This window comes from Phocoena phocoena, chromosome 1 (assembly GCF_963924675.1).
Source record: "Phocoena phocoena chromosome 1, mPhoPho1.1, whole genome shotgun sequence".
Lineage (NCBI taxonomy): Eukaryota > Metazoa > Chordata > Mammalia > Artiodactyla > Phocoenidae > Phocoena > Phocoena phocoena.
The window spans coordinates 44,073,270-44,092,017 of NC_089219.1; the positions used below are offsets into that span (position 1 = coordinate 44,073,270).

Below are 18,748 nucleotides of genomic sequence, written 5' to 3' on the forward strand. Positions count from 1 at the left end.
ATTTGTGGCATGCAGGCTCAGTAGTTGTGGCTCACGGGGTCTAGAGCTCAGGCTCAGTAGTTGTGGCGCACAGGCTTAGTTGTTCCGCCTCATTTGGGATCTTCCCAGACCAGGGCTCGAACCCATGTCCCCTGCATTGGCAGGCGGATTCTTAACCACTGCGCCACCAGGGAAGCCCTCTTTTTTTACTCATTAGTTGGATTACTTTTCTAAAAAGCCACTTCCTGTTAATATACATTTCATTACCCAATGGTATATGAACCACAGTTTAAGGATATTAACCTGTATAAATGGGAAATTCCTAGATAAACTTACTTTTGAACAGCACCTCTTGATGCTGAGTGGGAGCTTGATAAATCTGGGAAAATTAATTAATACATTTATTTGATAAGTATTTATTGAGTGCTTATTATGAGCCACACACAATGCTCCCTGTTGAGGTACAGTGGTAAATAGATCAGTCTACTAGGGGGGTTATGATAATGGCTATGAAGGAGGTGTTTCAAGGGAGACCTGATTTAGATTGGTGGGTCAGAGACGGCCTTTCTAGAGAAGTGTCATTTAATTTGAAGTGGGAAGGATGACTAGAAATTAGGTAGAGAAAGAGAGGAAGATTTCACTCAGAGAGGATATTGTATTTAGTAGCCTTTTCCTGGGAAAGAGCTTGGCTTATTGAAAGATCAGAAAGAAAGGCCACTGTAGGGTGCGGGGGAGGGATAGATTGGGAGTTTGGGATTGACATGTACACACTGCTATAAAAATTAAAAAAAAATAAAAGAAAGGCCACTGTAGTTATAATATTGTGAGTTAGGGGGAAAGGGTTACCTTAAGAGGCAGTAGGAGCCTAATCATGGGTAGTAAGACCTTATAAATAGTGTTACATATCTTGAGATTTATTTTAGGTACAGTATAGAAAATTTTACCCATAGACTTATAGTAGGGTCTTAGCCTATCTAATATACATCTCTTTAGCATATGTACACCTCCATAGGATGACTTTTCTGGATGGATTGGAAAGTGATCATTCCCATTTGTTTCAGGCTTTGCAAAGCTACCGTGGATGCCATCCACACAAATGATGTTTGGATAGAGACAGTTAGAGGGTTGAAAAGAATCCTAAAAACTCATCTTCTGTCTATGTTCAAAGGTGTCTGGAGAAGCCAATGAAACTCAGATTGCAGAAGCATTGAAGCGGTACAGTGAACGGGCATTCTTTGTCCGGGAAGCTCTATTTCACCTTTTTAGCCTGACTCATGTGATGGAAAAAACAAAACCAGAAATTTTAAAGGTAAGAATAAGAAATTGCATATGAGAAATTTGAAATTGTCTTCCTAGATAGATGATGGTTTTGTGAAGAAACTTAGTGCAAATTTGCATTTAGTTTTTGTTTTGTAATGGGGTTGATAATGTATAATTTCAGTTATTAGCCATAAATGAGAATGAGAGGAGGTAGTTCCATAGTGTTACTGAAGTTTTATAGTAGTCTCATTTAAGCAATATAAATGCCTTCAAGTTCATATTTAACTATCTAAAACCAGTAATCACTGTGATATGTTTTCACCAGCTATAGTAGAAAATGGAATATATGACTGGAATCAGGACACTGCTTTGTATATACCCCTGTATTGCTTCCATATAGGCTTTTTTAAGAAATACAATATTGGAATTTTATAAGGTTCATAAATTTTCCATGCAATTTATGAACCTCCTGTGCTTTTGTAACTAGTCTGCATTATTCCTCAATTAACCAGGACAGCTTTTGAAAGGCAAGAAAGGAGGATTCTTAATTTTGTTGATTACTTAGGGCATTGTTTGTCAGAATGTGGTCCTCTTTCCATCAGAAGTCTGGGATACTGCTTATTTTAAGAAGCATATTTGTGAGAGGCTTCCCTGGCGGTCCAGTGGCTGAGACTTTGCCTTCCGATGCAGTGGGTGCGGGTTCAATCCCTGGTTGGGGAGCTAAGATCCCACATGCCTCGTGGCCAAAAAAACAAAACATAAAACAGAAGCAATATTGTAACAAATTCAGTAAAGACTTTGAAAATGGTCCACATCAAAAAAAAATCTTTAAAAGGGTCTTCCCTGGTGGTGTAATGGTTAAGAATCCACCTGTCAATGCAGGGGACAAGGGTTCGAGCCCTGGTCCGGGAAGATCCCACATGCCACAGAGCAACTAAGCCCCTGTGCCACAACTACTGGAGCCTGTGCTCTAGAGCCCGTGAGCCACAACTACTGAAGCCTGCACACCTAGAGCCTGTGCTCCACAACAAGAGAAGCCCCCGCTCGCTGCAACTAGAGAAAGCCAGCGCGCAGCAACGAAGACCCAACGCAGCCAAAAAATATATAAATAAATAAACAAATTAAATAAATCTTTAAAAAAATAAAATAAGGGCTTCCCTGGTGGCGCAGTGGTTGAGAGTCCACCTGCCGGTGCAGGGGACACGGGTTCGTGCCCCGGTCCGGGAAGATCCCACATGCCGCGGAGCAGCTGGGCCCGTGAGCCGTGGCCACTGAGCCTGCACGTCTGGAGCCTGTGCTCCACAACGGGAGAGGCCACAGCGGTGAGAGGCCCGCGTACCGCAAAAAAACAAAAACAAAACAAAACAAAACAAAACAAAAATAAAATAAAATAAAAAGTATATTTGTGAACCTCATGCCAAGAAATTTAGATTCAATAGGGCTGGGTACAGGAATTATAAGGAAAATTAGAGTACCTCAGGAATTCGTGAGGTACAGGAATCTGCATTTTAATAATCCCCCAAGATAATCCTTATGCACATTCAGTTTAGAAACCAATGAGTATAGGACTATATTAAATTTGATACCTCATTTAGTGGGCATGGCAATCCCAAGAGATAAGTTTTATCTCCTGTTTTACAGATTATGTACCTGAGGGTCTGTGAGGTTAAGTAACAGAAAGTTAGTGTCAGAGCCAGAAATGCCTTAACCTCCCAGTTTCTTAGATTTTGAGAATGGGGTGTTTGGAAAGGAACCAGTAACATTTAAGTCCTAAGGTGTTACCCCCAACATCTGTCACCTCCTATGTACATACCAGAGGATGTTGGCACTTGGTATATGCATTATCATTTTTTGGTTTTGGTTACTGTGAACCTGAGTAACAAAGGACCGGACCTCTAGTCCTGATCTGAAATATTTACTCATTCATTCATTCATTCATTTAGAGAATGATGCAGAGAGAAATGTGATTCTTGCAAAGGAGAGCAAAGAAAAAAGGTGGTAGCTGGCTGAAGAAGTGTGTGGTTTGTTTTTTTTTTTTCTTTTTTTGGATGGGAGAAAAAAATAGCTTGTTTGTATGCTGATATTAATGATCCAGTACAGAATAAAAAATTGATACAGGAGTGAAAGGGGAGAACAGCTGAAGCAGTGTCCTTGAGTAGACAAGAAGGGAAGAATCTAGCATATAAGTGGAGGGATTACCTTTAGAGAGGAGCCCCAAAAGGTCATTTATGGTAACAGGCAGGAAGACAGCATATGCACATGTATATGCTGGTAAGGAGGTACATGTGGAAGTGAGAATCTGAGGTTCTTTATGATTGATTCAGTTTTCTCAAGGTAACTGGAAGCAAGGTCTTCAGCCAGTAGTGAGGAATGGGGAGAATTTGTTGGGGATTTGAGGAGAGAGGAAAAGGAGAGAAGTAGTTATGTCAGCCAGAGGGAAGTGAATGGATTTTATGGTACTCTAACTTTAGCAGTGTTCTTAAGGAACTGAATGTTGGAATTTGAAAGTGAAGGTTGCTACTGGTTTACTCTCTTCAAGTCAGTAAGAATTTGTTTAGTGCTTAGCATATAATAGGCCCTGAACTAGGTCTTGGAAATACAAAGATGTTTTCCCTGAATAGAAAAGATTCTTTAGCCTTACAGAAAAATCTCTGGACATGAACAACTTGATACCTACCTCGACCAGGTGAACAGGAACTAAATATTGGTGAGTAACTGCTATGTCCTAGGCTCTGCATGTGAGGATAAAAAAGATACTTAAGACATCTTAGAAATTATTATAGATCAACAAAGTAATGTTGCTATATGAAGAGAGCTTATATTTATAAGTTGGATCAAAAGAACTAATTTTTTTTTCCAGCTTGTGGTTACTGGGATGAGAAACCACCCTATGAATTTGCCAGTGCAACTTGCTGCAAGCGCTTGTGTGTTTAACTTAACGAAGCAGGATCTTGCTGCAGGAATGCCTGTGCGACTCCTGGCTGATGTGACCCATTTGCTGCTCAAAGCCATGGAACATTTTCCCAATCACCAGCAGGTAAGCATATGGGAACTCCCGTTCAAATAGTCCTTTTAGTGTCTCTTACCCATCTCCCACCTCCATACAGTTCATTTTAGTAGACCAAGGCTGGAAATTCAAATGCCTTTGGAGGCTGTGAAGTAATAAATTTATGGTGTGACTGAGTGCAGGACAATAGAGAAGTAGAAAACTAGAGAATGCTTTCCTTGCCTAAAAGTATTTCAGTCCAAATGTTAAGGGAAATAAAGCAAGCCATACAAAACATCTTGCACCTAGACCTTGAGTTAGTGATAATTTCAGCAAACAGGCATAGGCGTAGAGCTTTTGTTCTGAGCCAGGTACTGGTTCAGTACTCAAGTACTCAGTACTTAAGTACTGGGATAGAGAAATGAGTAAGACATGGATTTTCTATTTCTAGCAGTATAGGTAGACTACAAAACTTGTCCTGTCCTCAGGACAGGACTGTTCAAAATTTGAACAGTTTGGCAAGTTAGTAAAAAATACTCAAAGGTGCAAAACCAAGTAAAAATGGCAACCCAGATAGGTGAGTGGGTCATAAAAGCCAGCTTCCCTCATTGAGAGCAATTGCCAAACTAGATGAACTTTAGGCTTTGGTGTTCATGGACTCTGGAAGCCAGGTGAACAGAAGACAAAATAGGACCCACCCAAAGGCCACCAGAAGGGAGGGAAATTAGCTGGAGTTATCCTATTTATTACCCTAGTTCTCACCTAATAGAAAAGATTTAAAAAAATGTGCGGGCTTCCCTGGTGGGCGCAGTGGTTGAGAGTCCGCCTGCCGATGCAGGGGACGTGGGTTCGTGTCCCAGTCTGGGTTCGTGCCCCAGTCTGGGAAGATCCCACATGCCGTGGAGCGGCTGGGCCCGTGAGCCCTGGCTGCTGAGCCTGCGCGTCCAGAGGCTGTGCTCCGCAACGGGAGAGGCCACAACAGTGAGAGGCCCGCGTACAGCAAAAAAAAAAAGAAATGTGCAAGTAAACTTATATGGGCCCAGTGGAAGTCAGTCTTTGAACAGTAGATAGGCAGAATAAAGGTTTTAAGAAATAAGTGGTGTTTTATCAATCTTTTTTTTATAGAGTCTACCCCTGTTTAAAAAATAAAATAATATGTTATTCAGGATTTTTTTTCTCCGTTTGGTTCTTTAGTTACAGAAGAATTGCCTCCTTTCACTTTGCAGTGACCGAATTCTTCAAGATGTTCCATTTAACAGGCAAGTGATAGCACTAGAACTTAAAATGGGGCAAAATGGAATTCTAGAAATATGTCTTGGGTCATTTCTTACCATTCAGGATATTCGTGGTGTACAATTAGTCAAGTGGGTGGGATTGTGCGTTGCCTTGTAGAATGCTAAATCTACTTTCTCTAATTTAGTGCTTTGACGTTCATGATAACAGATTGGCCCCTGTTTTCATAGCCCTTTGCATAAGAATTTCTATTGATTATAGTTTTTAGAATATCTGTACAATATTGTGGGCTGAAGAAATTGAGGCATATAGACATTCAGTGTCTTGCCAGTGGTTTTGTGACTAGTAACTGCTAAGCTAGAAAGACTCAAGCCTTCTAGGTCCAGTGTTCTTTTCTCTGTATCATACCTCATTATTATTGTTATTTGATATTTAATTATAGAAGAAACTTTTTAAGCAGAGGTTAAGGGAGACCATATAGCTGTATTCCAGTAAGTATAAAGGGTTTCCTTGTTTTCTAAGATGTGATTTGGGAGCTAAACAGGTTATTTATTTTTCATTTTACTACTTTAAAATATAATTTTTTAATGATGGTATTTTGAAGAAGAAAGTTATACTTTATGATTTAGTGAGAAGTGTCTTTCTCAAGCAGTAATTTTACTGTGAATTACTTTTATTTGGGTAACAGTACACTGTTATCTGGCATGGCTGAGGCAATGAAGTATTCCATTTACTATTTGAAATAAATAGTTTGGATAAAAATATAACTACATATATCTCATGTAGATTGCTAATTTTATTTTATGAATATATTGAGCATCTGTATTGATCTCATGAAGTCATAGGTAGAAAAGACATAATCTCCTAAAGAAAATTATAAACTACCCCAGGGTTGGCAAACTTTTTCTTAAAGGGCCAGATAATAAATGTTCTAGGTTTGTGAGCCATTGGGTCTCTGTTGGACCTACTTAACTCTGCCGTTGTACCTCCAAAGCAGGCATAGACACTTTATAAACAAATGGGGATAACTATGTTCCAATAAAACTTTAGAAAACAGGCAGCTGGGCCCACAGCTATTAAGATCACTCAAGGTAGGCTATCATTTGCCCTTGATGTAGCCCGTGCACTCTGCTAGAATTGAGCTTCTTTGTGGTGAGAGACGGTGATTGGTTAATCTTGCCCCTAGTACTTAGTACTTAAGTGGATGTTTAATGGAAGGATGGATGAATGAATGAATTATGAGTATAATAGAAGACAATCATTCATAGAAGAGGATGACAGAGTGTACTGGGCCCCCAAGCAAAGAGGGAAAGATTCCATCTGCTTGGTGATTATTAAAGATTTCATGTTAGTGATGGTATTTAAGATAATAAAGATAACAACTAATGTATGAAGCACTTATCAGGCACTGTGCTAAGTGTTTTACATATGCTTATTCAGTCCTTACAACAGTCCTGTGAAATTGTTACTCTTGTAATCTTCATTTTACAGATGAGGAAACAGAGGCACAGAGAAGTTTAGTAACTTGCTCAAGGTGATAAGATAGTAAGTAGCAGAATTTAGATTTAAATCCAGACTGACTCCAGAGCTTCTACTTTTTATATCCATGCCATATTGCCTTGAAAATGAAAGCTGGTTGAGTGATTGTTTTGTGTTTTGGGAACTGCACAGATAAAGGCACAGAGGGAGACAATACTAGTAAAAAATTAACCTTTATCAAAAGTTTGGTATGTGCCAAGTTCTGTACTAAGTCTTAAGCTTTATGTGTGATGTCATATACAGCAGTCCTACGGAATAGATCATATTATTTTACAGACAAGAAAATTGAAGTTCAGAGAGATTAAGGAAGTTGCCCAGGGTCCCAAAGTTAGTAAATGGTGAAGGTGATATTTGAATGCAGGCTGATTCCAAAGTGTATCATGTTCTTAATGACCTGACTGCATTGCCTCACATGATAAAATAGTTTATTTTATTATTGTCATTAAATTAGATAGAGCTAGAATTCCGGCCCCAAAATTCAGAGAACTTTGGAATCTGCTCTTAACTACCAAGCTATATTACCTCATAATTATGGGCATGCTTGGGGACTAATAAAGTTTCCACATGTCATATCCTCTCTTTTCCTGCTTTCTTTTTTTCTCTAAAGCATATGTCAGTACCTAAACAAACCATATATTTTACTTATTTATTTATTATCTGTCTTCCCACTATATGTAAGCTCTAATGAGAGTAGAGATATTTTCTCTTTTGTTCACTACCCTCTCTCCAGCACCAAGAACAGTATCTGGCACAAAACAGGAGCTCAGTAAATGTTTCGGAGTGAATGAATGAATGTTCCCATTGTGCTAGGTACTGGGAGGAACTCAGAAAATACTTTAAATTATTGCTATAGTATAGAAATCACTACAGAATAGAAATATGTTGTAATTCTAGAAGATGAATGCCAGATATTTTTGACCATATTTTCCAAACTCTTATTCCTTTACAAAGTGTTGTCAGAATTAATAATGACACCATCTCCACAACACTAAGTGCACTTGTTATTCTCTTATCAATTAGGAGGAATTTTCCCCTTCCTTCTCACCTACCTAAATTGTAGCATCAGTTCCCAGCTGGAGCTTTGGGAAATGCCTGGGGCCTTCAGGATTAATTCATGAAACTCTTTGTGTGTTTTCAGGTTTGAAGCAGCCAAGCTTGTCATGCAGTGGCTCTGCAACCATGAGGATCAAAACATGCAAAGGATGGCAGTTGCAATCATTTCCATCCTGGCTGCCAAGGTGCCTGAACTCTTGTTGAATAATCTTCTGTAGGAAACTATTTCCCATGACAGTTACTATTTTTCCCCAAATCTGTGTGCCAGTGAGGTTTTAGTAAGCCAGGTAACTTACTCAAGCTGTATTCGGTATTGTGGAATTCCAGGTTGATCAGAGATTTTAGTCTGACCTTCGGAGTCTGTTACAGTGAATGATATTAAACTCACACTGGTGAATTCTTGGACATTTACTTTGTCTTCTGCTTGCTTGCAGCTTTCTACAGAACAAACCGCACAGCTTGGTGCTGAACTCTTCATTGTCAGGGTAAGTCTGTACAGACTCCTAAACAGTTTTCATTTGCATTATTTTCAGGCAGTGTTGTGTATCTTCTGACATTTTATATTTTAAAAGATTATTTTTGTTAGTTCTAAGTGAGCGAATTAATTCCTCTTGATTGAGGCAGATTTACTCCTTAACAGAGATGGAAAGAGCCCTGAACTAGGAGTCAGATGACCTGGGATCTAACTTGTAAACTCACTTCGTGAATTTAGATAAATTACCTGGACCATTGGGGCCTGAATAAACCTTAAGATCCTATCTAGTTCTAAAATTCTGTGATTTTGTTATTTATGAAGAAAATGTGGAGTCTCTATTTTAGGCATAAGGTTGTGCTAGATGCTTTAGGGAAGAAGATAATGTAAATAGCTGATATATGATTTTACTTGCTTCATTTGAGGAATTAATATAGTGAACAGTGAAAAGTTAAAAGCTTTAAAGGGGATAAATGTAAACCATGCCTTAGGGGGGGACTGAGGAAAAAGTCCACTTAGGAGCTGCTTGTTACAATCCTGGCGTGAGATGTTTGAATAATAATAGTAGATGGAAAAGTCAAATGAGAGACTCCCCTTTTCTATAACTTACAAGTTATGTATGTAATGAGAAAGTAAGTCACTCATTTGGTAAATATGTATAGGGTACTCATCAGGTACCTACCACCTTATTAGGTGTTAGGGATGTACACTGAATTATAGCTATAATTCCTGCCCGTAAGAAATTCACAGTATAGTAGAGAAAATAGCTATGTAGACCTGGTCGTAATACAGTAATACAGTCTAATAAATATGTAATAATAAGAGTGATATGAGTGAAAAAAGCAGTGTAAAAAGAGGAGGAGGCTGTGATGGTACAAAGGAAGGAGTAGTCAATATATCTGGGCTTATTCCCAGTTCTATCACTTACTAGCTGTGTGATTTAAGAAAAGTCACCTAAATTTTCTTAGGGATGATAAAATGCTTTATACAGTTGTTATGAAGATTAAATAAAAAGGAAAAAAAGATTAATTGAAGGAATATGCTAAGTGCCTAGCACAGAATACGATACGTATGTTAGATGAATAGAAAAGGATGCTGATTTGATTTATTTTTACTCTTTTAGGGATGACATTTTAGTTTTAAAAATGGCTTTTTATTGCTGTACATGTGTTTCAGTAATTTTGGCGGGAGGTGTACTCAAAGATATTAAGGAAGTAGTGCACTCATATGCTTTGGGAGAAAATTGTTTGGTTTAAAGTAGGAATTAGCAGGAATTAATAGTAGTAGTAATGATGATGCTAGCTAACTTTTTTTTTTAAGCCCTTAATTATCACCCACAATTTACAGATGAGGAAACAAAGAGTTAAATTGGCAAACAAGGTTATTACACAGTTAGTCAGATGCAGAGATTATATTTAAGCTCAGGGAGCCCAATTCTAGTGCCACACTCTTAGCCACTATGCTGTTAAGTTACATAATTGCAGCTAGATGTTTGTGTTTCTTAAAAATTTTTTCCTGAATTGTACATAACTTTAAGTAATAGTGTTCGTTAATGTTACTTGTATCTGTTGTTGCAGAGCTCCCTTTTACCCTCAAAAGTGTAAACTAAAAATGGAATTATGTATGCCCATGTAGGTCTTAAAATATTTCTTTTTCAAGCTTAAATTTCTTAGGTTAAAGCTATGATAGAAATAATTTACAAATGGAATTTCAAAGCTATTATCTTACTTAAATCCAATTTAGACTTTAATTCTCTTACTATTGTATGTAGTTTGTCCTTTCTTTTTTTTCTTAAGGAAAACTTGGAGTTAGAGAGAATTAGGTCTTCCAGTTCTTACTTTCTCTTACTAAGTTGACTCTGATCAAATTACTTAATATTTCTCGGACTCAATATCCTCTCCTGAAAAATGGGGATGACAGTATTACAATATAGGATATGATTTGCTGATGTGTAGTAAATATTAGATTCATTCCCTCTTCATCCCCTCCACCTTTTTTATCCCAGGATCTGAAATGAGTATATGTTGTGACCCGTTGGGTAAGATAGTTGGTCCTAAGCTTTAATCATCTTGCTTTTCATTTTATTTACAGGCGATTAGATTTTAGGTATGATCAGAATATTTTAAAAGTATTTATGAAAATCCTCTATTTTTTTCTTGTTGAAGGAAAAGTCTGATCCAAGAGGCTGTTTGTTGTCCTTGTAAGAACCTTTATAGGAAATGTTTGAAGCCCTGAAACTAATCCTCATGGACTTACTAGTCAGTGTTATTACCAGTAATTGTAATAACAATTCAGTAATTAGAAATTAATTCTATTTTCCTCTTTTCAGCAACTTCTTCAAATAGTGAAGCAGAAAACCAATCAAAATTCAGTGGACACTACTTTGAAGTTTACTTTGAGTGCACTTTGGAACCTCACAGATGAATCTCCAACCACTTGCAGACACTTTATTGAAAATCAAGGGTTGGAACTCTTCATGAGGGTTCTAGAGGTTAGAATGGGAATTTAGCCTACAGTTTTTGACATTCATTTATTGATTGATTTGAGCATTTATTTATTATATTTGGTTCTTTAGTTATAGGTTTCTCGTTCTTTTTACAGTCATTCCCAACTGAGTCATCCATTCAACAGAAAGTCCTAGGACTTTTGGTAAGATATAAGTATTTCCTGCTAATTTCAAGCTGTAATTATTTTCCATCTGAGGTAATACATAGAAAGATGCTACTCTATTTGTAAACACTTAATGACGTTAGAAAATATATATAATTTAATTAAGGGAAAAAAGCAGGCTACAAAATTATATATACATATTAAGATTTTCACCACACTAAAAGGAAAAATATAAATTACATACTTTTATTTATATATTTTGGTATAGTACAAAGCTTCACTGTGAGCGTATTTTACTTGTATAATCAGAAAAAAAAATCTCATGAAAAATGTCACTAACCTACAAGTGTCCTTAGATTCTTTTTTTTTTTTTTTTTTTTTTATTGTGGCTCACGGGGCTAGGTGCTCCGCAGCATGTGGGAACTTCCCAGACCAGGACTCGAACCCGTGTCCCCTGCATCAGCAGGCAGATTCTCAACCACTGCACCACCAGGGAAGCCCATCCTTAGATTCTATGTTTGGTAATTGATAATTACCGCTTAAACAACTGTTTAACAAATCAGATGTTCCATAAATATACTGGATATATGTTAAAGTGAGCCCTCTAGGATTTTGAGACAAAGGTGAGGATCAGATATTTTATCACCTTTAATCACTGCAACAGGAAAAGTACCCGTATGGTAAAGCCCATTTCAAAGCAGACCTCTGCTCTCGAGGAATTAGATCACAGGAGGCATAGATTAGTATTTGTTTTCTAGATGCAGGAGTATGAAAGATGGATTTTGGGGAAAGCTGAGGGCTGGCATTTAAGGAAGACTATCTATTTACTGTAGTTTTAGTTATATAAAGCAGAAAATGTAAAACTACCTAAATGCCCAGTAATAGAGAAGTATTAAGTAAATTATAGTATTTGAGTGTTTTATTCTGGGTTTGTAGATTATTAGATACAGAATTCGACTCAAGTCATTATAAAAGGAAAAAGGGAATTGATTTTAAATATTCAGAGAGATCTTATAGGGCTTTAAAAATGCTTTTTAAAAAAATTTCATAAAGAATACATGCTGGGGACTTCCCTGGTGGTGCACTGGTTTAAAATCCACCTGCCAATGCAGGGGACATGGGTTCGAGCCCTGGTCTGGGAAGATCCCACATGCCTCAGAGCAACTAAACCCATGTGCCACAACTACTGAGCCTGCGCTCTAGAGTCCTTACGCCACAACTACTGAAGCCCACATGCCTAGAGCCCACGCTCTGCAACAAGAGAAGCCACCGCAATGAGAAGCCCGTGCACCTCAACGAAGAGTAGCCCCCGCTTACCGCAACTAGAGAAAGCCTGCGTGCAGCAACAAAGACCCAACACAGCCAAAAACAAATAAATAAATATTTTTTTTTTTTTAAAAAAGGAATACATGCTTATTGTAGCTAGTGAAACAGTGCAAAATGTATTTTAAAAGTTTAAGGTTTTGTCCCCAACATCTCTTTATTTTCATCTCTGTGAGGTAATTAATATTAATACAACTTGGTGTGCTTCCTTCCATATCTTTCTCCATTACTTTGTGATTGAATTTTTTCAATAATTTATTTTGAGATATAGACTCTAATTTAATTTTTCATGGTCAGAGAACATACTTTGTTTTAAGTCCTTTTGAATTTATTGAGACTTGTGTGTGGCCCAGGATATGGTCTATCCTGGTAAGTATTCCCTGTGCACTTGATAAGAATGTATATTCAGGGCTTCCCTGGTGGCGCAGTGGTTGAGAGTCCGCCTGCCAATGCAGGGGACACGGGTTTGTGCCCTGGTCCGGGAAGATCTCACCTGTCGCGGAGCGGCTAGGCCCGTGAGCCATGGCCGCTGAGCCTGTGTGTCCGGAGCCTGTGCTCCGCAATGGGAGAGGCCTGAGAGGCCCGCGTACCGCAAAAAAAAACAAAAAAAAAAACAAAAAAAAAGAATGTATAATCTGCTATTGTTAGAGTGTTCTATAAATGTCAGTTGGGTCTAGTAGGTTGATATTATTCAAGTCTACCACAGACTTACTGATTTTCTGCCTACTTGTTCTAGCAATTATCATATTCTATCAGTTTCTGCTTCCTATATTTTGAAGTTCTGTTATTAAGTTCATAAACAGAGTTGCTGTGCCCTCTTAATTGACCCCTTTATCATTATGAAATGACCTGGTATATTCTTTACTTTGAAATCTCCTTTGTCTCCTTAATATAGCTATTCCAGCTTTCTTTTGAATAATGTTACCATGATTTATCTTTTTCCATCCTTTTACTTTTAACCTATATTTGTCTTTATATTTAAAGTGTGTTTCTTATTGACAGCATATACTTTGCACCCTGCTTTTTTATCCAATATGAGAACCCGTGTCCCCTGCATCAGCAGGCAGACTCTCAACCGCTGCACCACTAGGGAAGCCCTTGACTTACTTTTAAACAGTTTGATCCTATTTGATCTTGCTTTTTTTTATTATTAAAAGTTTGCCGTATTTTTCTGTTGAACCAAGTACTACCTCCCAATTACAGTTAGATTTTATGCATTACAAACGTTAGCACAGTTAGCATCACCTCATTGACAACTGAATAATAAATCAAACTAGGTCCCAGCGGTTATGTCCACATCTAGGTTGTTAGGGTGATCAGAACTCTTATTTGTTTGCTTTAGCTTTTAATCCTTGGTTATATCTCCAAATACGAAAGAGCTGAGAGGCTCCTGCTGTCCCAACAAAGAAATTAACAGCAAACAGACTCCAGTTTTGGGGAATAATTACAAGTGAGTATCTTGACCAAATAAACCTCGTAGCCATCAAAACAGCAGATTGGGCTGTGCTGAGTTTTTCTGCAGGTCTGACCATGTCAGCCAATCCAGTACACACCAACCCCCATTTCATAATTGGAGCCCAGAAAAATACTGTTCTGGGGCCTGCTGGTTGGTTGTACAGCGGCCTCAATTTCTCAGGCAGGAGGAGCTCCACTTTGTCAAGTACCCGGTGGTAGGTGCCCCGCAGACCCCGGGCGCCGGCGGCTGACATTTCCGCAGACGAGTGATCGTGGGCAGCCAGGTGGGGCAGCGGCCGCATGCTCGTCCCTAGCTGGTAATGAAGGGCAGCTGGTCACTTGCCCCTGCCTCAATGCCTTGCGCCCTCCTCTCCCCCAGGGTTCCCTTCCCGCAGCTCAGCCTGCTCCGCTGAGAACCACCCGGTGGCCCACGCCCAGAGAAGGTTGTGAGGGCGGAGCTGATCTTGCTTTTATGGTCTATTAGGAGGATCCAGAGCAGTGCTGAGGCTAGGGTTGATTATTCTGTACTGCTGAAACAAGACCTTCCTGAGTACTCTGCTCAATGCCCTGTGAATGAAGAGTTTTTCCAGAATGGATGGTGAGAACAGGCACTATTCCTGGCCCTTTGTGAGTGCTGGGAACTTTAATCTTTTTGATGGCTCTTTTTCTTCCCTCAAATAGTTTCCTCACAGTCATGCTCTGATCAGTACTCTGCTGAATAGAGTGCTACTCCCTGCGGCTCTCTGGATTCTCTCCATGTACATTGTCTTCTCTCTGGTACTCTGTCCTATGAATTGCCTTGGTCTCCCTGGACTCTCAGCTCCATCTCTTCAACTCCATGAGCCCACTGGGCTCTGCTTTTAGTTCTGTATCCCTGTGCCACAGCCTGGAAACTCTCTCAAGGCAGCATCTCACCTTGTTTGTTTTCCATCTCTAAACGTCACTGTTCTTTATTACCTAATGTCTAGTATCTTGAAAACTTGTTTCATGGTGTGTTTTTTCAGTTGTTTTAGAATGGAGGGTAAATCTGGCCCCTTTTAGTCCATCTTGGCCAGAAGCAAGAGTACTCATCAATCTTTCATTAAATAGATTTAAGAATGAGAAATTTGTCTTTTATACTTAGCCACGTATTTCTCATACTACTCTTTTTTTTTAAAAAACATTTAGTGTAGGTAAGCTGGCAATGAATTTTCATTTAGGTTTTGTTTATGTGAAAAAGTCTTTGATTTAATTTTCAAAAGATAAATTTTTGCTCACTATTGAAGTCCAAGTGGATATTTTTCTATTGGGTTTTGAGGTTTATAATTTTCATAAATTGAAAAAATGTTGGCCATTATTTCTTCAAATATATTTTTCTGTACCCTCTCTTATCTCCTCTCTTTCTGAGACTCCAATTACAAGTATGTTAGATTGCTTAAAATTGTCTCAAAAGTCACAGAAATACTCTGCTGGCTTTTTTGGCAGGTTTCTTTCCTTTTTTCTTTCTGTGTTTTGACCTTGCTGTTTTCTATTACTGTTTTTTAGTTCGCTGATTATTTTTTTCCTGCAACATATCATCTGCTGTTAATCTCATCCAGTATATTTTTCATTTCAGGTACATGTATATATTATTTCTAGAAGTTACATTTAGATCTTTTTTATATCTTCATTTTTTTTCTCCTCAAGCTTATATTTTTCTTTCATTCGTGTCATATTTATAACATTTATAATAGCTGTGTTTTTAAATTAATTAATTTTATTTTTTTGGCTGTGTTGGGTCTTTGTTGCTGCGCATGGGCTTTCTCTAGTCACGGTAAGTGGGGGCTACTCTCTGTTGCAGTGCTCAGGCTTCTCATTGCTGTGGCTTCTCTTGTTGTGGAGCATAGGCTCTAGGCACATGGGCTTCAGTAGTTGTGGCATGTAGGCTCAGTAGTTGTGGCGCACGGGTTTCGTTTCTCCGTGGCATGTGGGATCTTCCTGGACCAGGGCTCAAACCCATGTCCCCTGCATTGGCAGGCAGATTCTTAACCAGTGTGCCACCAGGCAAGTCCCTATAATAACTGTTTTAAATCCTTGTCTACTGATTCTATTATCCCTGTCATTTCTGGGTCTATTTTTATTGATTGACTTTTCTCCTGTTTAAGGATCATGTTTTTCTGACTCTTTGTATGCCTGGTAATTTTTAGTTGGTTGCAGTCATTGTGAAATTTAATTTACTTTGTTGATTAGTAGTTTTGTTGTTTTCCTTTAAAGAATCTTGGACTTTGTGCTGGCATTCAGTTAAGCTACTCACGGATCAAGTTGTTCCATTCAAAGCTTATTTACAGGCATACCTCATGTTATGCACTTCACAAATACTGTGTTTTTTACAAATTGAAGGTTCGTGGCAACTATGTGTCGAACAAGTCTGTCTGCACCATTTTTCCAACAGCATTAACTCACGTTGTATTTCTGTGTCACATTTTGATAATTCTTGCAACATTTCAGAATTTTTCATTAGGATTATATTTGTTATGGTGATCTCTGATCAGTGATGTTTGTTTGACGTTACTACTGTAACTTGCTGAAGGGCTCAGATAATGGTTAGAATTTTTTAGCAATAAATATTTTTTAATTAAGGTATTTACATTGTTTTTTTTAAGACGTTATGCTTTTGCACGCTTAATAGACTACAATATAGTATAAACATAACTTTTTATGCACTGGAAACCAAGAAACTTGGGTGGCTCACTTGATTGCAATATTTGCTTTATTGTGGTTGTCTGAAATCAAAGCCACAATATCTCCAAGGTATGCCTGTATTTGCTTTGTTAAAGTGGCTTCAGTTCAAACTTTACCCTACTACTTTATCCTAGTCACCCCACTACTATCAAATGTTTTGTTTATTATGAGATCTCTTCACTCTGGCTAGTGAGAATGTGAATTATTCCTAACCCTGCGTGACTTTGGGATTTATTCACATACTGCTTTCTGGTGGTTCTTTCCCTGGCCTCATGGAGTTTCACTCCATATCAGTACTCAGCCATAGATTTTAAGGGATCCCTCTGCAGATGTCTTTCCTCTCTTTCTCTTTCTCTGGAACTTTTTCCTCTACATTGCTTTGTTCTGCAAATTTTTGCTGCCTTGGCCACCCTGAAGACTGATCTCTGTCTCCTCAACTCAGCAAAACTGCCAACTCTTTAGGTTCCCCTTATATGCGTAGCAATCTAGAAACTGCCCCATTTGAATATCTTCTCTCAGGGATTACATTCCTGTATAGCTAGTTGTCTGCTGTCTGAAAACAGTTCTCTTATATATTTTGTCTGATTTTCCAGTAACTTGTTTATGGCAAGAAAGGATGGTCATTCTTTTGATGCTCTATTCCAAATCTTTCCTTATCTGTTGTTTTTTGTTTTAATGGTGTTGTCTTTTGCATTTTCATGTGTATGTGTATGTGTGTGTGTTTAACTTTTTAAAATCAGGTACTATCTTATATTACATGAGGTTCTTGGGAGAGTCTAATTTTCTACTGTATTTGATGATTTCACTCATTATGGATTGTTTTCATTGTGAATTGTAATTTACCACCATCTGTGGGGCTTTGAGTACAAGGTGTGTCCTTCTCAGAGGGTCTTTATATTTCTTTCTATCAAGCTTCCCCAAGCTTGAAGGAGACAGAGGACTATCTTTTTTTAATTTGTTTATTTTAAAAGGCATATCTATCTTTCCTTTTCTTGTCACTGTAAAATGATACATGCTGTGTTAAAAAAACATAAATAGGGAAGAGTATAAAAAATGAATGTGAGAGCTTCCCTGGTGGTGCAGTGGATAAGAATCTGCCTGCCAATGCAGGGGACACAGGTTCAATCCCTGGTCCAGGAGGATCCCACGTGCCACAGAGCAACTAAGCCCGTGCACCGCAACTACTGAGCCTGTGCTCTAGAGCCCGCGAGCCACAACTACTGAAGCCCGCGTGCCTAGAGCCCATGCTCCGCAACAAGAGAAGCCACCACAATGAGAAGCCCGAGCACCACAATGAAGAGTAGCCCCCGCTCACCACAACTAGAGAAAGCCCACACGCAGCAACGAAGACCCAACGCAGCCAAAATTAGATAATTAATTTTTTAAAAATGAATGTGAAATTCCTTTTCTTGTTTGAATATGTGAGATTAGAGAGGGGCATAGGAGACATTGATTTATCACTAATGCTGATGGAAAGGTACAGGATTATACACATTCATGTAGTGAGTAAAGTTACACTTGTCTCTTCCATCCTCACTCTTCCATGATTGGAAAAGAAAACTTGTTAGTCGTTACAGAGAATACATTTGGACACGATAGCTTTCATTTTCATTTGTTATAGAATGACAAGCTAGGGAGTGAATAGTTTCTTACCAACGAAAAGGCCAGGATTTTTTGTTCCTAAGAAATGGAATCAGTGTGTTAGGAAGAGAATTATGATTTCATAGTAGATCAAATGAAGTTTTAAGAAAGAGGATTAGGGACTTCCCTGGTGGTCCAGTGGTTAAGAATCTGCATTCCAGTGCATGGGATACAGGTTCGATCCCTGATTGGGGAACTAGGATCCCACATGCCATGGCACAACTAAGCCCATGCGCCACAACTACTGAGCTCGCGTACCTCAATGAGAGAGCCCGCGTGCTGCAAACTACAGAGCCCACACACTCTGGAGCCTGCACACCACAGCTACAGAGCCCGCCTGCCACAACTAGAGAGCCCGTGCACCGCAACTACTGAGCCCACTCACCAGAACTAGAAAGAGATGCCTAGGCGCTGCAACAAAGAGCCCGTACGCCACAATGAAAAATCCCGCATGCCTCAACGAAGATCCTGAATGCCGCAACTAAAACCTGACGCAG

At 38.7% G+C, this 18,748-nt stretch overlaps 1 protein-coding gene and 1 pseudogene across 1 annotated transcript in view; one reads left to right on the top strand and one right to left on the bottom strand.

The window, feature by feature from the left end:
• The window catches only part of ZYG11B (zyg-11 family member B, cell cycle regulator), a 49,004-nt gene that overhangs the window by 15,826 nt on the left and 14,430 nt on the right, over positions 1-18,748 (top strand). Inside the window, exons 3-9 of the mRNA XM_065881647.1 lie at positions 1,148-1,288; positions 4,100-4,276; positions 5,420-5,484; positions 8,136-8,235; positions 8,485-8,535; positions 10,852-11,013; positions 11,124-11,171. Coding sequence (XP_065737719.1) covers positions 1,148-1,288; positions 4,100-4,276; positions 5,420-5,484; positions 8,136-8,235; positions 8,485-8,535; positions 10,852-11,013; positions 11,124-11,171 — 744 coding nt within the window. The remainder of the gene's footprint in view (positions 1-1,147; positions 1,289-4,099; positions 4,277-5,419; positions 5,485-8,135; positions 8,236-8,484; positions 8,536-10,851; positions 11,014-11,123; positions 11,172-18,748) is intronic.
• LOC136132014 (mitochondrial pyruvate carrier 2 pseudogene) lies at positions 13,781-14,164 on the bottom strand (annotated as a pseudogene).